We start from the raw sequence: 23,168 nt of genomic DNA on the forward strand, positions 1-23,168 counted from the left end.
TCATAATTGCCTCTGTTTGCAGCTGAAGATGCCCTGTCAATAATTTACAGACGTCTCTTTTATAATGCTTGATCAAATGCTCTATGGGGAAAATGATTTTTAGGCCGCAGAGTATTTTTTTGCTGCAATAATTAATATTTCACTTCTTCCTGATTGATCCACAAATGAAAAGTAGAAGGACGGGGAAATCTGGAGGGACATCGGGCCATATTTCAAGGTAGAACAACATATTTGATATCCCATTTGCTTCTATTAGATAACAGCTAACATTAGCATTGCATCACCTTCAAGATAACATTACTGTGTTATCTAGTGCTACACGATAAGATAGAAACACCTATCAATGCACATTATGGACACATTAATGTAAGGCTGGAAGTGAAACGCACTGGATGTAATCAAATGGTAATGTTAGCTAGGAAATGGTTGAATGCTATCGTTAGATAATGAGTTATCAAATATGTCGTTTTAATTTTTTTTTAAATGGTGCAATTTCCCAGCAGATAATCACCATCCATCATCTTTTTAGTTGCTGATCAATTGGGAAATGATGAAATAAAACAATTTGTCAGATTGCATACATCTAGAGGATTTGCAACGCATAACCTTGGAGGTTTATGGCATTTCTTGAGGTTCACTGCTGAAGCTCATTGGTATGCTCACCTATGGGGGGCTAGGCTAATCAATGTTTAGGCTACCTGCATTCATTAATATTTTGCCAAGAAAACAAAGCAGAGCTGACTAAATGTAGACAAAATATGAGAAAGGCCAGGGGTCACGTGAAGAGCAGAAATATCCAATGTTAGCCGTTTTTAGCTAATTGTTTTGGTTCTAGGGCCAACACATTAACTGTATAATTGAGTCTCAGACGTTAGTTTGAGTCTCCAGCAACCGAGCTAGAACATATTTTTGTGAGTTGTGGTGAGCAAACTAGCACTAGGAGTGAAAATTTGACTTATATTTGTTAAATTGTAAGAAACTCCAACTTAGGTGAATGCTAAGGTTCCTTGGACAGCGGGATGGCTGTTAGCTAACATGTTAGCATTTTTCTAGCTGGGGTCATGGTTGTGTCAACAAGTTTTGGCATTCTTCTGCCCCCTAGTGGCAAAAGTTCACGCAGCTTTAATTACAATTTGCTAGTACTTCCTTTCACTACTACTACACCACTGCTTTATTTAAAGCTTTTTTCTTTGCTTTGTTAATTAGTTTTCATATTTGGAAAAAGAAACATGAAAGATACAAAAAGTACTTTGTCAAGGAACCAAGATAAAGTGCGATAATTGTGCAAAAAGCAGCCAGACACAAACACACAAAAAAATATATAGAAGAAACAAACAAGCAAACAAACAACACAAAATCTTGTCTAGCTTCAAAACTATTACTGTATCTCTGATTGTGTTTAAAAGAGGGAGAAGTCTATCGTTTATTTTAGATACCAATTGAAGTAAAAACAAACAGTTTTTCATCAGTACAAATGTCAGTGAAGGGTTCATATTAACAGGCTGCTCTGTTTAAGCATACTGACCTGCCAGAACCAGATAATCTGTCTGCCTCTGCGAGCGAGCGTAGTGTCTGTATGGTGTTTCCCTGCCAGTCTGCCAGATTGATCCCCTGCATAACACACAGCAGCATCTACTTTAAAAGCCACAGAAACTAATTTGAACTCGCAGGGTTGCCTACACCTTGGCATATCCAATGAAAGTATTAAACTAACGTGCAGAGAGAGGAAGAGTGATCAGGTGGCAGTGATGTCTCTCTGCTGTGAGAGGATTGTGGGTAGATGATCTGATTCCAGCATGTGCCTCGGCGCACACATGACATCCTCACTCTGACACACTATCCTCAGTGGTCCGTCCATTCACTTTTTCAAACCCACATGACAACCTTGTCACCTGCTCATTTGCATGTGTGTTTGTGTGTGTTATTCGATGTGGCTTATGTGCCCCAGCTTGTTTGTGTGTATTACATCATTTGTGCGTGTGTGTGTGCATGTAAGCCTGTGGGGTCACACGGGTTTATGCGTCGACCACGGCTCATCTGATCTGATCTGATTTCCTCCCAGCCGGCTGATGTGGAACAGTAGGCCAGATGTTGCAGAGATTACAACTCCCTGCAGTGTTTTGGGAGGGGAAGCTTCGAGACCATTCAGGAAAATAAACACAATGAGAGAACTTGTAGCGCACATTCTTCTCTGTCCAGCGTCCTCCATGGAAACAATAGCAATAGCAAGCAAAAACTCAACTTATCATTTCATTGGTAACATAACACAGGCACTGAAATGACGTCGGTCTTCATCTCTGGCACTTCATGCTAAGCCATTTAGCATGTATGTTAGCTGGTAAGCTCACAATTATATGTGAAGCTAAAGTTGAATGATGCTCAAAAGAGTCCAGCTGCACATGCAACATCTCCTGACCTTTTAATCTGTGGTACGGGTTAAGCTCTAAATATGTTGGATCCTTCATTTTCCATAATGCCAGTCTCTTCTTAAGGCCCTCCCGGTCTGGCCTTTCAAATTCAGTGCCACAGTTTGCAACACAGGCTTTCTTGTGAAATTGTGTTTGGGTTCAAACCCGCAATTAGACAACCCTGATGACACAATGGGTGTTTTTTTTTCTCAGACTTTGGACCGCTCCCTCCAGAGCCACACATTATGCAACTGTTTTCACATTCTGAGTTGTGGCTCTTACGACATGTAAACTAAACTTTATGATTCAAGTTGGCAGGGTGCCCCTTTAAATGAGTTTAAATGGTCTCATTCAGTAAATGTTACGCGTGTACCATTGCTCAATGGGATGTATGCCACTGTTAAAAAATATATTTTATGTATAAATATATAGCGTGCCATGATAAACTGCTTACCAGCCATGAGGTTGGTGTCTATGCTCTCTTCAAGAAGATGGGGAAGTTGACCAACAGAGCCTCAACTTGGTGTCTTCCTTTATGTCATGGTTTCCTTGACTGCATCACATGGACTGTTGAAAACAAGTTGTTCTTCTGTCATCGTCAAATACATGACTAGTATTGGTCTTAAATACTGAAGTCATGAGCCCAAATATGAAACATCAGAAATGATGGACTATAGCCACTAACCAAACCGTTAAGCTTTCAGAGAATTTAAAGAAATCACAAACAATTCCTTTATTTACTCATTTACCTGATCAGCTGTAGTTTCTGTTATTTTAGCCCCCTTTGTTGTTTTTTTTCTGCTGCCAGGAAAAAAAAAAATCAAATAAATAAGCCTTAAAAACCTATCTTGTGTAAAATGTGTTAAGTCACAGAATATAATTCCCAAAAATATTAACAGGAAAATGATTTATCAAATGTACACGTAGAAGACGACCATGCATACATTTACATCTAGGTATAAACTTTATCATATGGTCAACCAATTAATGATTGATTGAAAGTAACAAGTAACTGAAGTTATTAAATATGTGGAGTAGAATCAGAAAAATGAAATACTCAGATAAGTACAAGTACCTTAAAGTTGTACTTCAGCACAGTACTTGAGTAAATGTACTTCGTTACATTCCATCACTGCATACTTCACCCTAGCCTGTCTCTAAACCTGTGCACAGATCTATAGAAGATGAATCAGTAAAAGAAAATGGAGGTGCGTCTCACTGCACAAAAGTCAAGAAAACAGACTCCAGACATCATTCACATCATTTCATTTTAATAGATCTCTATCATATACATTACAGTACAATATGCTCAAGACAGATTTTATGGCACATCCATTTTTGTTGTACATTTTGCAGTCGCTGGTATTGCTGTGAGGCTACAGTAAAGTGACCATTTGAATCTGTTACTTAGGTAGATACAGCAGGTGGATTGACCTCAGTGGGTAAGAATAAGGTTGCTACAGCAAAACACATGCACTGTCAAGTTATATATTCCACTAGGGGTGGGTCACACATCCAGTTACACAGACCGATACTTGAGGGGGTGGTGTTGTTATGTTCTATTAAAACCCCTTTTGTTGTTTTTGTCTTGGAATACGCTACAACAGTGGCTACCGTGATCCTGGAGAGCTACGGGATGTTCAAGCTTTAGGTTTTACCCAGTGGGCGTTCGCTAATTTAAAGAGCTGCCGTTACATGTACAATAATTTAGTCTGTTTGGCTTCAGGGGGGATTTTAAAGGCCCCATATTATGCTCATTTTCAGGTTTGTACTTTTATTTTAGATGTCCACTTGAAAATGTTTAAATGCATTAATGTTTAAAAAACATTATTTTTCTCATACTGTCCATTTTTGCAGCTCCTCTATTCAGCCTCTGTCTGAACGCTCCGTTTTGGTGCCTGTCTCTTTAAGGCCCCCCTCCTGAAAAACTCAGTCTGCTCTGATTGGTCAGCTCTCGCAGGCCTGAGCAGGCACCGCCAAACGTGTTTCTGCATCAACTCTGCTGAGGTTTTTGCAGACACGGTTGTGCTGGGGGCGTGGCTGAGGGCGGTGAGTGTAGAGCTGTGACATCACAATGTTACTGAAGTCCTGACGGCTTGTTTGAAGGCACAGATTCTGAATACAGGCTGTGTGCATCTTTCTGTGGATTAAGCTTTATTATACTTTTAAGGTTTTTATATAGCACCTAGACCTGCTTTATAATAAAGAAGAAAAGGCATCGAAATCTTGCTTTCTACAATATGGGACCTTTAAATCTATTTCAATGATTGTTTTAAGCTGTCAAACATTTCTCAGAGTTCAGCCAAAACCTTGAATATCCCGTAGAAGTGAAGAATAATGGTGTATAAGGATCTAGTATTCAGGTTTCTACTGCAATACAACTTTACCGTCTATACTATAGGTACAGAGAACTGCTAGGAGGTTATTCACATATGTACAAACTCTGCTGTGTAACTGCGCAGAGACTTGACAAGTGAGTGTGCGTTTTCTTTCTGAGTCTGCAGAGCACGTTCGAGATAGAAAAATAAAACAGTGATAGACTACAAAATACTGTGTGCCACCATCATACGGAAGTGCTGCGGTCCATTTTCACCCTGTTATTCGTCCTTATGTGAATGAAAACAGTCATAACTTCACTCTTTCAGTCAGAATAAAAAAAGATAAAATGATTGTCTCAAAAAATAATTAAAAAAATTAGGACATTTAAAAAAAACAGCATCAAGTACAACAAAAGACGATATGTAACATGATACTAAAACTCACCAGCTCATCAGCTTTCCCTTTAATCAGCTGACCACAGAGTGATATAGGTGTGTATGTGGATGTGCACATAATGTGTACATACAGTATTTATTATTAGTGTGCAAGAGTAGGGTTGTGAGCACCTCTTGAATCCCTTTCCATACTTATGTCTATGTCTTTTATTTAAAACACACCAGCGGGTTAAAATGTCCCCTTAGTGTCCTGTTTAATCTGATGAAAGTGCTTCACATACTTGGCATGGCACCCAGTCTCCTCCATGGAGACTCTTTGCGCCTCTAAATGTGCAAGGTTGGCATTTGGACTTTCTCCCAGTTATCCACCGTGAGTGTTAAATAATAGGAAACAGCGCTAAATGCAAATGATAAAGTGAACCCATGAGCCGGTGGTGACATGACTGAAACAAAAGCAAGTTGATAAAGGATGTACTGACGAGAGTTGAGGAGTGTGGAGGTGCAGCAGCTGATGGAGCGGCTGTCTGTGGAGCTCTAGATGACCTGGCAGCAGCTGTGAGGCGTGGGGGTACAGAGCAGACCCTCCTTGGGGCTCCGGTGGATGTTGACGGACAGAGTCTTGTCGCTCAGAGGCATCTGCAGCACACGGTTCTTCATGTTCCTGTGGTTCTCCCTGGCCAGGTCCAGCTCTCCCAGCCTCAGCGTGCCTGTGCAGGGGCCCTCCAGAAGCGGGTCTGCCAGTGCGTCTCCCAGTGGGGGCTGGTGGTTGTACAGGTTCCCCCTGGGTGAAGGCCCACCCAGGAGGGACACCTTATCCAAGCTACCGGTGGAGCCGCCCATGCACATCCTCCACATAGGGCGGTCCTGGGTGTCCCCCCCAACAACGGCACCACTGCCGCCGCCGTTGCCGCCGCCACCACCACCTCCCCCTCCTCCCCCCGTCAGGTTGTGGAACTGAGAGCTCAGGCACAGGCTCATCAGCTTTAGGCTTTCCACCAGACCGCTGGCAGCTTTGGCTGTTCCCTTGCCTTGGCCCGAAACTGATCCAGGACTGGCACAGTTGGAGGGACTGCCCTGCCCTGACCCCCTTTTCTTTCTATCCTCTTTCCTCCCTTCTCTCTCATCCCGTTGTCCACCTACAGATGCCGTCTCTGGTTTATGGTGACTTTCTGTCTCATCGTCACTAGTCTCTGAGCTTGGGGTGAATGCGGCAACTGGTGCTATTACACCAACAGTTTTAGGTGATGACATGAGCGTAGACGGTGATGGTATTCTAGAGTTCAGATTGAGGCTGAGGCTGGGTTTGGGCGGGCCAAATCCACACAGCTCCCTCCTCTCCTCCTCTTCTTCGTCCTCTTTATCCTCCTCATGGATCTGGTTAAGAACCGGTGCACTCATACGGGATGTCAGCCGATTGCCAGAAGAAGATGCAGATGATGATGAGGACGAAGTTTTGCAACGAAGCACCACCTGAGCAGGTAGCGAACACGGGGGTAAACATTTGTCTTCATCGACCTCTTCTTCCTCATCCTCCTCCACACTAAAAAGACTGGGACTACGAGGTTTGCAAGGGCCCACTGAGGCCAGAGAGCCCAGCCTGAGGGGGTTGGAGTGGGGCTTCACCAGAGGCCTGAGCCCCCTCTCCTGGTTCTGTCGTGCTGACTGCTGCTGGCTGGGTGCTGAGCTGTGGTTCTCCTGCCGCAGGCTGAGGTCTGGCAGGGCTGTTTTGGGCCTGGGGCCTTTGTGGAGGCTCTCAGCACTGCGGGCAGGGGACTGTGGCCCCCCAGGGTGGGAGATACTCGGACCCCCCAAGCCATCACTGACATCCTGGTGAACATCCACTCTGGTGGGCCAGGACTGCCTGTTAATGATTTAACAAACGTAGGACAGAAGGTTTAGTGGGTTAAACAGAATTAGTAACTCTGAATTTATATATTCAGACTTACAAAAAACATTCTCAAGTCATTCAATTGAACTAAGCTAAGTTGAGCTAAGCAGCTGTATGTTAGTTTAGTTAGAACAGTATCAATCTTTTCATCTAAATCTCTTAAAAAGAAAGCATATTTCCCAAAATGCTAAACTGTTACTTTAGCTGACAGTAACATATTATTTCTCTATCTGAGACAGAATACTAAATGAAGACATTGTTAATATTGAATTCTGTTTGACTGGTTTAATTTAATATCCATCTTTTATTATAAGCAGCGTCAGATTATTGGAAAGGTTACATTGCTCCTACTTTTGTAATCCAATTACACCAAATCAAATATATGCTGGGGTAAAACACCACCAGTTGTGTAAAATCTGAAACTTGAAATCAATTTGCATGTTGTTAATACACTTAAAGGGTAAATCCACCATTTTTATGCATAAGTGTGTTAACAGGTCTTTGTGAGTACTTCTGAAAGCAGTGTAACACCTTTTGTAGCTCCAGAGGACACTGATTGTAATCTGATAAATTGCTTCCAGTGAGGTCACTCAGTGGCTGAATTGCATTCTGGGTAATACAGGCAGAAGGTTCTTTTCAAAACCTGGTTTATACTGTTTTTTTCATATATTCAGAAGTACTCCCAAATACTTGTTACACACTTTAATATGTAAAATTGTGAAAAAAAAGTTACGCTTCAACTAGTTGAGATAGTCAAATGTGATAGCAAATGTTTGGCTAAGTAAGATATAAGATATGAACCGCAAGAGCTGCAGCATGGTCTGTGCTGCAGAGTACAGAACAGACAGTTGTCATTCTATGATTATATATTTTATGTTCATGTTTCATGTTCTTTATTTCATTATTAGTTCTTGGCTATTTAGGTTTTATGAATAGAGGCTAACGTTAACCAGACATCTAGCTGCTAACAGTAAAAAAAATATAACGATCAGAATTATGTAAAGATTTATTTCACAATGTACTGAAACACTTAAAAGACCAGTTTATATTTGCTGTTATTCCAATTTTAGTATAGGTCATTGTATTTTATAGATATTCACAAATTTTTACTTTCTCAAGCGAGGAAAATATAAGCTGTTTTCCTTTGTTTCAAGATATTTTTGGCGGTAAATCCCTGGTAATGTTGCTGATCTGCACCCTCTCTTCTATTCTCAGTCCATCCTTCATTCTCTGCTGGAAAAAAGTCTCCGTCTGTCCATCTGCTGTCAAACTTGTCTTCTGGAAACTGACAGTACGCAACACTGCAGAGGCAGCACCCTGTCTATCTAAACAAATGCTTGTTTGTGTGTGTGTGTGTGTGTGTGTGTGTGTGTGTGTGTGTGTGTGTGTGTGTGTGTGTGTGTGTACCTGAACTGGGCCTTGCTCGGGCTGGGTGATCGTGTCTGGCTGTGTTGCTCCTTCTCTTGCCTCTCCCTCAGCATCCTCTCAGCCAGCAGGAAGTATGTAGCTGTGATGTGGTTGTACTGATTCGACTCCAGAGCCCTGAGAAGATGGGGAGAGAAATCAATTTGAATTCCAAAATACACACAGGGCAAGCATGCACGCACACACTCGTATGTCAACACGCAGATCTGCACCAAACCCTGACCGTGAGTCAAAAGGAAGTGATGAGGGTGGAGATTTAATTTGACATGGCAACAGCTCAGGATTGACTGCCAGCTGGTTGTTAATGGAAATTAAACTGTTGACGACACTCAATCAAGCTTCAGTTGGACTCGTGGACCATGGCGGAGAATACACATAGAATAGCTGCATGTTAATTTATGTGTGAGATAGAGGGACGCGTACTCAGTTATGGTGTCTCGGTCTGCGATGCCTCCCAGCACCATGCGCTGGATGATGGAGCCGTGCTCCTCCTCCGACAGGCTGCGATGGGACACCAGAGGGGTGGACAGCTTGGTGGCTGGAGAGGGGTCGACACCTTGGAGCCATTCGTGGGCCTCGATCTCATCTAGGGTCGCTCGTTTCTTGGGGTCCCTCTGCAGCATGTGGGCTATAAGACTGGAGGGAGTCACACAGGGATCAGTGTTACAGAGGAACTACAGAAACATCTGTGTTTAGATACACTCTTAATATCACCATAGTGTCTAGGATCATTCTATCATGTTCATAAGCTGGCAGGAAGAAACATCACATGATATTTGGGTTTTTGACATATTTCGTATTTGTAATCACATTTTTCTCACCATGTTAATTCCTAAAATCTAAGACAGGATCACTGAAATAAGTCGGTCTGTGAAACCAACATGAGCAGTTAGACATTCAGACAGGTTTCAAACAAACTCCCAAGTTAGCCAAACTTATCTGAAAGAGAAAATGAAGGCAAATGGTACGCCGTAAACAATAATCAGTTTACAGACCGACTTCTGGTTGAACTTCGACCTACTTTACTTGCCATAGTTTTAGGCATACTGTTGCTCATGTTTCTTTCCTAGTTCACATTCCCATCATTGAATACAATGTTTGGCCACAAAACCCAGGTTCTCACAAAAAAATATTACTGGATGCTATAAGTTAGCTGGTACCTACACATGTGATGACTGAGCCAGTGATTGTAAAGCATGAATGAAGCAGCTCGCAGTCCGCTGATGTATGAAAAAGCTATGGCTGTTTTTGCCCAAGCTCAGACGTTAAACTTCGTTGTTGGTCCATCTGTCAAATCTTTCTTTTGTAACTCCATGTTGATGTGTCATACTGTGACATAAAAAGCTGTACTTAGCTAGTCTAGCTAAGATAACCACTAAGATTGTGAGCATAACGAACTTCACTGGCTGAATCATTCACGCGAAAAAGTGCAGTTTCCTCACGGCCACACGGGTTCAAATACACATGACAACAACACATGAACCAGGACACGTGCCAATATTTAAAGTGCTATCGTGTGAACGTCAGCATGAACTAATAAAGCCGTGTCCAGAAACAATGTGTTTTCAAAGCTACAGTCATTCAAAATGTATTCAGCACCCACTTTTCCCTGCTCTGCCTTGAGGCATAGTTAAACCCTCACAACGTTAAAAATAGAGGGCCGATTTTGAAGGGTGCATTAGATACACTTAACGCAGCACTGCATCTCTGGCGGAGCAGCTGACTGCAGCGCCGAGTGAAAAGCAGGACAACGAGGAAGAAGCATAAGAGAGGCCGCTCCTCTTTTTCTTCACACATCTACAAACATGAAATATGCAGCACCTGCAGAGTACTCCGTCCATCTGTGTGGGTATGTGCGCGTGCGTGTTACTCACTCTTGACATGCATGGGAGATGTGTGGAGGCACTGTGTATTTACAGTCCATGATCATAGTGAGGGTCTCGCTGTCGTTAGCCTCCTGGAAGGGGGGCTGACCACAGACCAGCATGAAGAGGATGACCCCCAGACTCCAGATATCTGCAGAGACACAGAGAGAATGCAGTCCGTCATACCAAAACATCCTTGTGTGGCACATAATTATGAGAACTGTGTGTTAATTTTTTAAGGAGGATTGCCACAGGAATGAAAAAAGTAAGGATGACAGCCCAACAAAGTGAAGCGCACATGTCCTTTCTGCTTAGTGACCTACATATATAAAAACAAGCGCATTCTCCCCCCAGTTCAAATGAAGCATGAATCATATTCGATCAGAGCCATTTCCATAAATATGTACTGGCTTAGGACACATCTGTCTAACCAAGGATGAGGCTCTGCACTGCTGCCTGCCGCCGGCGTCATGCTCACGCATACATGCTTGCACGCCCTCCCGCACAAACACACAGTTGTAGGAAAGTGGGTTAACGTGTTCATCCCTCAAAGCTTCACACAAATGCTAATTTCATGGAACAGTTCTCTTGGTCTGATTATCCGTTTAAAAGAGCAACGTTTCACTCTGGGCATTCTCTGCCACTCTGGTCAGTAGGATGGTCCACTGACACACATTCGGCGGTCGCATGCTGACTACTTACTCGTCTGTATGTTGACCCCTTTTTCACAGAGACCTTGGAAAATTATAGCAGGATTTGGGGCTTTACATGTAGTGCAATCTAAAGCAATGCTGTTTAAAACCACTTCTTCTTAAGTTAAGATAAGCTTGAGTATCAGAAAAACACAGGTGATTTATTGTTTTTCTTTATTTTTAAAGCAAGGTTAACTGATTTTTTTTGCCACTTGGAGGCAGCGTAACAAGCTGTAAACAGAATATTGACGTTGTCAGTTGTCTATAGTTGTCTATAAGTCCAGCTGACACACAACATTAGCATTAATTCAGTTGTGTTTTTGCTAGTCTGACTGTTGGACCGTTGGGAGCATATTTCAGTTGGCGTTCTTCCCTCCTGCCATCTGCACGTTACCGTTTTCAGAATCCCCATCTCTTCGGGAAACAACAACAACCTCCTAGCTAGCAACATACGCAATGAAAATGCTACGTTACCCTAACACTAACCTGATCGCTAACCGTACAAGCCTTAAGCTCTTACCACAAGCAAAACAAGTTCCCTCACACTATTTCCAGAGGCAGAAAATACAAACAAGCCAGAGCGTTTTTTCCCGCCATTATACCAGAATGAAAACTGGTGCAACCAGAACTTTCTCCAGTGCTGTGGAGATAGGTCTGCTAACTGCGTAAGCCTTTTTATACTGGGCAGGTAGCATATGGTCGATTTCTCGGAGCAGCTAACAGTTTTCTTCCCACGGAGGCTGGAGATTGATGAGAGCAGTGAGAGTGGACCAAAACAATGAAGTTTGGGGCTGCAAAACCAAAACAATGTGCTCAAAGGCACTAAAAAGATCTGTAAAAGTGAGGGGAACAGCAGAGTTGGATGGTAATTGGTCATTCAACTAATTGTAAACATAGAAAATTTGATTTTTAAAGTGCTAAACTTTGACTTTACTTTCCGTCTTTTTATTGGCATTTTCTGTACTATTTGACTATTGCTGCAGATTCTGTCCACTGATCACTATCAGATCAAACTAAGTAACTGACTTTTTCCTCTTTGAGATTTTTCTGTTCCGTTTTTCTGTTGTTTTTTTGTTATTTGTTTTCTATTTGTTTATAACATGGTTGCTAAGGCTGCATAGGCCAAGTAACAGTTCTTTCTCTAAATATTAAGAATTATAAAACACTCCACTTCCTGTGAAGCAGATGACTTTTTCTTCAGTTTGATATATCCGAAAGAAAAGACTGTAAACTGATCCTAAGTGGGTTTATCCTCCTCAACACCCCTGCTGATATGTCTTTTCGCATTTCTTCATATCACAGCAGCAGTCTGCCAGGATACGCTGGAGATTTCAATCTGGTAAAGTACACGTGCCAGTTTACTGTGGGTGGCGAGTATTTATTGCTCTGAGGCTGTGAAGGAGCGTCTCATGCTGCTGATGGAGGGAGCAAACGCTGCTGCTGCTGCAGTCCCCACCACCATCTTACCCCTAGCCAATGTATCCTAGCAACCGTGACCCTGCTCCCTCATTACTTGCGTCAGCGGTCCGCCAAACTTCCTTCCTCGATAACTTTATTTATAAACCAGATGGCTGACACATCTCTGGATAACACCATTCACGTCAATGTACATTACTTGAGACAACAACGCCGGGTATTTACTGGTGACAGCTGGGTGTATAAACATCCCTTTCTGCTTTCCTGCGTTGCATTTTCACACCAATTGCTTCCCTGAGATAACCAACAACCACTCCCTTGTGTCTTGACACTGTTAACCCCGAGGCCAAGTTCTGCATCCTGTCCTGCTGATCATTATGCAACATCTTTTTCTAGATAAAAAAAACCCCTCCCACATGTGAGCGTTCATTATGCTCAGATATGCTCTGAATTATGCATGTGGTCAGGATATGTTCTTTGTAATTGCTATTAGGTAAGTTATTTTTTTTTTCTGAAGTGCAGTTTGTGCTCCTTAAAGAGGAAGCAGAAATCTATATTTAAATTTCCATTTACTGGAGACAAAAAGGAGAGAGCCCACACGCTGCATAACATCAAAAGGCAAATGGAGGCAGGCATCTTTTCATAGCACTTGTTAGTCCATCATCTGCTCCCAAAGGTGCACAAACATGCTTGCACTTTGTTTGACATTTCCTTAAATCTGTCTACATAGAATGCAATTTCACATACTTTGGTTTGATTATTCTGTCCTCAAAATATCTTTGATTCACTTGATGTTTGTCTTTAAAGGGACAGTTCACCACAAAAGATACCCAAGATAATCCATAGCCTGTGTCGTGTGCAGTTTCATGTAGGAACTAGTTTCTTTCTACTGAACTACAACGTATCACTGCGCAGACAGAAGTGCTCATCTACTCACGGAAGAGAGGCTCATGCTTATGACAATGCGGGATGTAAACATAAGCGGCGTCCTCCTTGGCCGAGCTGTAACGCTAGCTAGCTGACTTAGATGAGCCTATTTAGCTTAGCCTTTTGTGCGCGAGTAGATGCTCGTCTCCTTCTGCGTTGTGAGACGTTCGGCAGGCGTAGTTTGGTGGCAAGAAAATAGTTCCTGCATGAAGCTGCTAACAAAACAAGGCTGTGGATTATCTTGAGAAACCAGGTCATGAATTCTGTGAACAGACATTGCTGTTGAGTTTTTCAAATGATTTTTTTCTGTGCTTTGAGCACCACAAGCCGAGTGCCATTTAGTTCCATGATATTCCAGAGAAGGCAGACATCTGATGTCTCCAAAACTCTGCAATCCACAGCATTCAATCCAGATGGATAAGAAGCACTACAGGTAAGAGGAAAACTATTTATTTTTTGATTTGGGGGTGAACTGTCCCTTTAACCATTTATTTCTATTCCTCAGAGCCTGAAGTTTGAACTGTTGGGGGACAAAGCAATTTTAAGTCATCTTGGGAGCTGAAAGAATATGATGGGTATTTTTCACTATTTCTTCAAAATATAGACCAATTTTTTTTTGCAGTTTGGAGTGTTTGGCTTCTGTTAATTGGCTCCGTCTGCACGCTCCGCAGGCCTGACAACTGCTGCAAAATTCCCCTCTCTATTTTCGATCACTTTTCATCTCAAATTATTTTCAGCACTTCCTCAAAAGAGCAACAAACAGGCCCGGCCTGAGAGAGCCGAGCGAGGACAGTCTCTTTATCTTTGCAACAAACTGGGCCCGCTGCCACCTGGCGCGTCACCGGCAAAACTCAGCACCCTACAGACTGTCAGCAGGCACCTTGGCAGCAAGTCGATCCCAGGCCAGGTTACCTCAAAGCCCTGAAACGTCAGGACCGCTGGCCTCCATTCAGCCTGTTCCACATCAAACTGCATCGACGCTGATAGAATCACACAATATTACATCCCGGCTGGGTGGATAATCCTCGCAATCAAAACATCATCATCTCAGCTGAATGAACAATAGCGCGCACAGGCATTATGAGCACTGCAGAGGACAGAACACAGGCACACAAACACACACATACACAGACACACATGTGCTGAAAACGTCCACAAACATCAGATTTGTCATCTGGGTCAAGTGCTCAGACAGGCTTTTACAGGACAGCTGACCGCACATATCCAGCTACTCACACGATCACCCAAACCCACACATGCAGTCCAATAACAGAGACTATCATCACTCCACCTTCGATATTTGGGAGCATCTGCTTGGGCACAAAAGAGACTGAGATGGAGCGAACTGCAGACAGAAGAAAATAGCCACCGCAAATCCACTCAGTCAGAAAAATAGAAAGTGCCTCTCTCATGCTCTGACGCAGTGGCCTCTGGGTAAACAGAAGGACTACTGATGCTTTTTCTCCCTCTTCGCTTTTCTATCGTCACCCCCCCCCACCCGCCCCCAGAATCTGCACGCCTCCGTTTCATTTCTTCCTCATTACATTTTAATTTAATACCGAAGCCGTGGCTCAGCAAGGATTGGCACTGCTATCGATGGGAGGGATGATGGTGAGGCTGCTTGAGGTGTGTGTACACTGCAGCCGCAGAAGGAAAGAGTGCTGAGAAGGCTGAAGAAACCAATTTCAGCCCGATCTGGTATCAGATAGTTTATGCGCGGAAACGTAATGAAGGTAAACTGCAGACTAAAATAAACTGCAGGTGTACGATTGCAATTCTGTGGATTGAGTTCTGGTCTAATTTCCAAACTGCCAGGTACGCGAACACCTTCTGAACTTTGAGCAGTTCCTCTCCTCCTATCAGCTCGCCGATAAAGCTGCAAGTGTGCCAAGTTGTCTGCAGGGTTTAATCCAAAGTACTGTGGGTCATATAGTGTGGTCAAAGTGTATGCAGAGCTATCATTAGGTCATATCGGGAGATAAGGAGCGGGTGAATGTGAAAGCATCAGTCAACCAGGCTGATGTACGGCAGAGGACAGACTGTACCATGTTCTGCTGCTGGACTACGGACTAAGACAGTGTCCTACTCCAGTAAAGGTGAAAGCTGTAATAATTACGTGACTTTGATAATTAAGCACAGATTTCACTGACTCTCCGTCAGCTCTTCAGACTCACCCACAGCAGGAGCGTCGTACTCGTCCCCCAGCAGTATTTCGGGAGCAGAGTAGGCCAGTGAGCCGCAGGAGGTGTTGAGTGTCTTCCCGGGCTGGAATCGGTTGCTGAAGCCGAAGTCGGTGAGCTTGACGACGCCCTGCTTCTCGAAGAAAACCACGTTCTCTGGCTTCAGGTCCCTGTGCACCACGTGCAGCCGGTGACAGTAGGAGATGCCGTGGACTATTTGGGCAAAGTAACACTTGGCCACCTTGGAGAGGAAAACAAAAACGATGAAAAGCAATAGTAATGTATCTCAGTATAATCATCCACCAGACAGCAACCACAACAAGACAATGGACACTTTAAAGTTCAGCAAGCCATCTGGATGAACACCAAGTGAACATGGTGCTCACATATTGCTAACCAAGGGCCCTGTTGCCCGGGGTGACTCCCCCTGTGATCCGAGGTCCCGGTCCAGACAAACTTTACGCCCACTAGCTCCACGGCTAACTAAACCAATAGCTAATTAGCTAACTGTAGTTAGCTACTGCCAAAGATAGCTAGCTAAGAGCAGCAGTTTTCAGTCACTCAACAACTAGCAATACCTTATAGACACTTTAAAGCAGCAGTTTAACAATTTGGGAAACACACGTATGGGCATTAATTCCCAGTGGTGCAAAGCTCCTGTGCTTGCAGTGTAAACCCGAACACTTCCCTGGTAGTCTGGTTACAAGCTAACAGTAGCCACAGTCATGAATGTATTAACAAAATACAGTTGGCTGCCGTTAGCTGTTACTCTGGTGACATGCAAAACAAAAATGTATAATATTAAGCTTAGTTCCTTAAATGTTGTCTTCCTTCAAAGCCACGAAGAATGAAATCATTTCAAATCAAATTCTCCACAGTAAATTATGCACCGACCTTACAAAACATGCCAACTTCTGCTTTATCATATTTCTACAGCAAAGCTTTTTACTGTTGCCTGCTTGTTGGCTACCTCACAGGAAGTGCACACAGAAAGTCAATGAAAAGCCACTATTAACCACTGCAGAGTTTGACAACATCTCACCCCTTTCCACTTCTTTACTCGTAGTGTTTCAACTCTCAATGTCACACAGTTGCCTCCTGGTGTCTGGAATGTATTAGCGTTAAAGAATCTGTATGCGCAGTGCATTGGTGAGCCTCTAACTACCTTTGAACTGTCCTTCACTGCATTTCCACAAGACAGTCTGAAGAAAAAGAACCAGATCCAAATTCTTTTCCCTCGAGACTTTAACTTCAGTGATTCTCACTTATCCGTGGGAGGATTAATATAAATATGATACTTTATTGATCTTTGTTCTGAACTGGTAAAGACTAAAGTCAAGGACACCTCTGCAGGTAGGACGAACCTTCATCTGCCCGCTGAAAGACCGAGTCTAAGAAACCTTAATGGTCACTGTGCTGCCCACAACCCCACTCACCTCCTCAGTGAGGCCTCCGTCGTGCTTCATGATGCAGTCGTACATGTCTCCTCCGTCTCCCAGCTCCAGGATGAGGTAGAGCTTGGTTGCCGTGTCGATGACCTCGTAGAGGCGCACCACGTTGGGGTGCTGCACCATCTTCATGCATCGCACCTCCTGGAAAAGGTGGCCCCGCGCCACCGGGTCCAGCTTAGTCTTATCTATCACCTTCACCGCAACCTAGAAGAACAGCATAATGAGAAGGTGACGATAGACATCTGCCCCAATCTACAACAATCAGCAGCAGGTTTTGCATACTGTCGAGCTTGTTGATACTTGTGTTAATTGCTGATGTGCTGTGCCGATACTAAAAGCTATTGCGATGATTCAAAAACAAAAACATTACAAGTATTTAGTGTTTAGTCTTATCAGGATGGGAACACCTCTAGAAACAGCATACAGATCATCATCATAAAAGCCACGATCAACATAATGTGTCGCCAAATCAATCCACCATTCATTCATCTGATGACATAACAATAGCCTGATCGCTTCATGTGTTACTAGTCAACCATCTGTGGTATGTGTGTCACTAAGGGTGAGGCTGAAAACGTTTGAAAGCTATTTAAAATATGAGGAATGGCATCTTAGCAATGCATTTGCATGTGCAGGCGCACCTTTTCGCCAGTGAAAACATGTCGGGCCAATTTGACCACAGCAAAGTGTCCACGGCCCAGCGTCTTGTCCAGGTCGTACAGCCCGGCGATCTTCCCATCGTGATGACGTTTCAGCCCCGCCATGGCTGGTGGTGGACAAGCAGGGAAGAGCTGCCTTTCTGTTGCCTGCCGCTCTCCGGTCAGTTCTCCATCTCCTCCTGAGGGGGTTAAAGTGAGCCGAGGTTTGTTGTGGTGGTCCGGCTGATTCTAAACCAGCTGCTGGTGTCTCGGGTTAGCTGGATGATAATGGCAAGTATTTGCAGAGCTGTGTCCTGCTGCCGGTGCCCCACTCAGTTCAATCCCATCATCTTGTGATCTGAGGGTGAGAATGGTACAACAAGACAGACAGTTTAGTGTGTTAGCATGCTAAAAATCGGTAATTAGGAATAAACAAAGGTGCAGCTAAGGCTGATGGGAAGACTGTTAGTTTTGCAGGGATCAGCAGAGGGAATCTTTGTACAAAATTTCACAATTCATCTGACAGTAGTTGTGATATTTCAGTCTTGACCAAAGGGGTGGATCAACCGACGTAGCCAACTCTAGAGCCTTGCTGCTAGCATAACTAAATATGACATCTGGGTGCATAGCAGAATATCATTTAAGAATAAAAGCAATTATAATTGTGAATTCAATGATGTGGAAAAGTTTCCAATCTTCATTTACTTGAAACAAAAGGAGTGAGATTAAAACTAGGAGTCCTCGACCTGTGTCATGGAGGACTGAACCTGCCCTTTGAAGAACACTTGAAGAAAAGAAAGAGGGAAAGAGAGATGCCTCGAAAAAAAGAAAGGAGTCGTGGCAAGTGTGGTGACGTGAAGAGGAGGGAGGGGATTGCTAACTGCAAAACAGACAGGAAGTAAGCTAAAACAACGAGAACGCGTACAGCTGCTTTAATCTGTTGATTGTTAATTCCACTGATACATTTGTTTTGCCTAGGAAATGTCAAAAAAGCATAAAAACAAGTTCTTAAAGCCCAAGGTGACGTCGTTAATGTCTTGTTTTGTACAAAACCCAAACACATTCAATTAACAATGACATCAAACTGAGAAAAGGAGAGAATTGAGAAGCTGATTAATTTCCTGTCAACCTTTGTTTTCAGCTCTTGTCAATATATTGCAACATTCTCCAAAAGGTTCTCTGCTATATTTAAAAAGAAATCTAAATGAGTGTTGACTCATTGGATATTTATGCGCCTCACAGATGAAAAAAACCTCACTGCTCTACACCAGCTCTTCTCAAACTGCGCTCACATGTCCGACCCTCTGCTCTGTTCACCAGCAGCGACCGTCGTCATACAGTATGTTGCTTCACAGCTCTGATTATGAAACAAAGCCTCCAGGGGAGGCATGGCATTCCTCTTCCAGGAATCTACCTGCGTGCCAAGAGCGCAGAGACGGTAGCAAACCAGACAATGTACAGGCAAAGAACATTCCTGGGAGGTGATCCTCGCCTAGGTGTGCCCCATTCACCTGGATTCACAGGAACAACAGTAGACCATAATCGCTGTTGTCAGGGAACACGCCTATCAACATAACCAGATACCAGTGAGATGGAAAAACTAAAAAACGTCTTCAACCCACCAGCACTCTGTGGTTGCTCAAACGAAACTACGAAAGCCCCAAAAAGCTCTTTGGGGTTTTTTTATGTGATCCTCACTCGGAGGGTTGTACCTGTGAGAAAAGAGTGAGTCATTTTTCTTATAATAGGAGGCTGACATCTCAATCTGTCTCCGCTCCGTCTCGCTCTCTCACACACGCACAGACACAAAAGTAATCTCAACGCTGCTGAACTCCTCGCCTGACACCGGCAACATGGAGGTGTTGATGTTTCAAAAAATCTGAAGCCATGAAAGGAGACACACACACGCACACACACACACAAACACACACAATTGTGCTTGCTTTCATGAGTGCACACACAATCGCAGCTGTGGCACACTAGTCAGGCTGACAGGGCAGGTTAGGTGAGATCGACGTGGGCTGGAGTGTGGTGGTGGTGGTGAGCTGGGTCAGTCCAGGATCTGCTAGCCCTCTTATTCACCTCAGGACCTTACAACAGGTGATGGGTGAAATTACGAGTTGAGAATACGTGATGTAAAAATCAGTTGTGTTTAAGCCAACCAACCCTCTGGTCTAGTCTTTCTGACATGTCAACACAGCGCAGTAGTGTGCCAGTCGGCCATGCTTCGATGTTGGTTGTGTAACTGCTCGAGGTGCTGGCGCTGTATTGATTTACAAGGTAGTAGCGTGCATGTGTGCAAACATACACACGTACGAGGTCAAGGACCTGTTATAAGAGCTGCCCCACTCTCACAGCCTGTGACATTAAAGATAAGATCTGGGAGTTATCAAGTCTCTGGTTGACTGGAAAATCTGTTTCCTGGTACATTTTATGATGATATCGACAAAGACACCCAAGTTATTTTGGATACAAGTCGTTGTTACAAGTTCAAGCAAAGACGTGCAGATTTTATTATATGAGCTGGAAAAAGGAGCAAAAGTTAGAGAAAAGGTAGGGCTGCAAACAACTATTCTGATTGTTGACTCATCTGTCGATTGTTTTCTTGATAAATCGATCAGAAAATGGTCGATCAGTGATTCCCAAAGCCCAAAATGACCTCCTTAACTGCCTCAGAATGTTAATGAGAAACTCAGAAATATTTATAAGGTTAATTTTACAAGACTGTTTGAAGCTAGAAAGGTGGCAGGGTCCGCCACATATAAACAAAGTGAAACAGTGTGATACTGTGTTGTCGTTTAAGGTCAGTTTGTTTATTCAATGAAAACAAAGAGAGTTTGTTTAGGAATAAAAAACCAGGTCATTTCAACTTGATTTAAGTTTCTTCCCCAAAACTACACAGTGCACCCTTAAAAACATTACCCAAAACGATCATCAAACTAGTTGAAAACCAATCGATGAATCCTTGCAGCTCTGGAGGAAAACTAAAAATGATCATAAGAGTCATGTTGAGAGGCAGAAATGTGCTTTTTCTTCATGAATCTCATGACCCTCAGAACTGACTTGCGACCCTTTGCACAGATCCTGATACCCAGGATGGGAATCACTGCTAATTTATCCTTTTTCTTCTTTTTTTCCTAAATACTACTTGAATACAGTACAAATATGACAGGACATACTAGACAACACTGATATATATAGAGATATCACAGTGACACCACAGGAGTTGTGCCTGTAGCATTAAGTGCTATACAGGTAATACAGGCCTGGTGAACACTATAAAACACTTCTTTATTACTGAAACATGCACTTCAATATCTTGTCTTTGTGGAGAAATTAAGAAAGGTAAGTCTCTGTAAACTCATTACACTTTACCACAGGGACATTTTTGGATAATAATAATTATAATAATAATAATGAATCTTAGCAGCATCACATGTGATTCACAGATCTTTCACTACACTGTCAACTAAGTGGAAAAATCACAGCTCTCCCAGCAACATTATCTCCGTATAGACTGCGCTTCTGCCCATATGGGACCCCCCTCAGTCCCTCTGTACTGTCAACATGCCTGCTGGCTGCATCCACAATAACATGACAGTGCAGAGCAGCCTGCGCCAACAGCACACACATGAAGGCTGTGTGGACACGGGCAGCATGCTGAACTGAAACTGCGCCTCGAAAGATGCGCATGAAGTAAAAGTGGCCCCCTCCTGAAACCCAGCGGAGCCCGGCCAACTTGACTCATATTACTACACGGGCCCTCACCGTCAGCCTGCTACCTGCATGCGCTACACCACCAGTCCTACTTACCACGGAGGGGTCTGAAGCAGCGCCAGCCGTCCGTCCTGATCCGTTCCCTTTGAATGTGCGGGAGTGTGCGGGGCTCCGCGGCTGAGGTTGCGGGTTCGAACGAGGCCGGGATCTTCCGGCGGTCAGTTTGACACTCGGTAGCGACTGACAGCGAACCGGCCAGCGATTAATCCACCGAGTCCCCGTGAAGTCTGTCACACTGTCAGCCCAGCCTCCCTCTTCCTCTCCCCCCTCTCCCTCTCGCGCTTTCAGCTGCGTCAAACACACACAGGTGGCAGGGTGATACAGGAAGCGTGGCTTTCAAAATAAAAGCAATGTCGTTCAATTCAAGTGAGAGCTGTAAAAGGCAAGTTTATTTACATGGCACTGTTCAGACTCAACACTCACAATTTTAAGTACTCTGCATGGGGCTTAGAAATACATTAGAAATAAAACATTAAAGGGGCACTATGTAGTTTCTGGAGAAGAAATTCAAACTCAGAATTTTAATATTAACAATATTAATGAGGTAATAATACAAACTCAGATACATACATTTTTCCATAAGTGAATAAACAAGCTCTCCTCAGAGGAACATACGGTCCCCAGAACACTGTTTGAAGCTAGAAAGGTGGCAGGATCCGCCAAATATAAACAAAGTAAAACATTTCATGCAATAAGTATGAAACTGTGTTGTCCTTTAAGGTCAGTTTGTTTATTCAGTTTATTCAATCATGAAACGAAGAGTCTATTTAGTTTGTCTTATCATAAAAAAATCAGTCATGCAGATTTTTCTCTTGATTAAAATTGCTTTCCCAAAGCTACATGGTGCACCTTTAAAGGGCCATTATATAAGAATTGGCCTTCCAGTGGACCGACATGGCACCTTGTTTCAGAAAAAAATCTGAACGGTAATAAATGGCAAGAGACAAATAATTATTTGATCCCCTTAGAATTGTGCCATGAGGTTCACATGTGATGTTTGTCAATTTAAAAGATATGTTTTTAACTCGAGAAAGTCAGTTTGTCGTAAAACTAAAGAAATATGAGACTGTGAAAGTACATACTTAGAACAAGACACCCAAAAGTTGCACAAGTGGGTGCTTGTTTGTAAAAATAAATTTTTCTGTACCTTGTTTGGACAAAAATCCCTTAATTCTTGCTATGTTTTTAAGGTGGTAGTAGGCTGATTTTGTGATTGTCTTTAGCAATAATTCATTTGATGAATAGGTATTAAATTATGAATACAAGTCATAGATTAGTCTAATAATTTGATATGTAACGTAGGCCTTTTGCTTTGCACTTGAAAATCTTTCCCCATATTAATCATACTTTTAAGGACATGAGGAAATGAACAACCTTAACAAAGGATTTACCTGCTGGTCAGTGTGCTTGCATGCCTATTTTAAAAAAACATTTATTTTCACTGTCAAACAATTTGGAAAGATGTTCTGGGAATTTTCATTTGATTGAATAAATGTATATTCCTAAGTTCAGTGAGTCAACGAAAAATATTTGAATGTTTCTTCAGAGAAAGAGACAAGAGAGGGATTTAAATGTGAAAACACTTTAACCTTTAGGTTAACCTTTTAACCTTTAGGCATCTATTTTTTTCACATATATTTGGCATTTAGCAGAGAGGCACAGAAATACAACTTGGAAAACGTTTTCTAAAATAATTGTATTTTCTATTTCACTACATCTTTAGCAGCCCATAGGGGACTTAATCGAAACAATCATTTAAACTTGAAACTGAAATGAGTCCAAGTGTA

The 23,168-nt window shown here is 43.0% G+C and overlaps 1 protein-coding gene across 1 annotated transcript; it reads right to left on the reverse strand.

The window, feature by feature from the left end:
• Positions 1–3,657: 3,657 nt before the first annotated feature.
• On the reverse strand, positions 3,658–21,651 carry LOC311273280 (SNF-related serine/threonine-protein kinase-like). Its single transcript, XM_084380258.1, has 8 exons — positions 21,418–21,651; positions 17,608–17,962; positions 16,952–17,170; positions 15,510–15,756; positions 10,310–10,451; positions 8,859–9,071; positions 8,418–8,552; positions 3,658–6,983 (listed from the first exon to the last, which is right to left on the reverse strand). The coding sequence occupies exons 2-8, from the start codon at positions 17,728–17,730 to the stop codon at positions 5,657–5,659; spliced, it is 2,406 nt and encodes an 801-aa protein (XP_084236384.1). The 5' UTR covers positions 17,731–17,962; positions 21,418–21,651; the 3' UTR covers positions 3,658–5,656.
• Between the last annotated feature and the right edge of the window lie 1,517 nt (positions 21,652–23,168).

This window comes from Pagrus pagrus (genome assembly GCF_965226575.1).
Source record: "Pagrus pagrus genome assembly, chromosome: 17".
Classification (NCBI taxonomy): Eukaryota; Metazoa; Chordata; class Actinopteri; order Spariformes; family Sparidae; genus Pagrus; species Pagrus pagrus.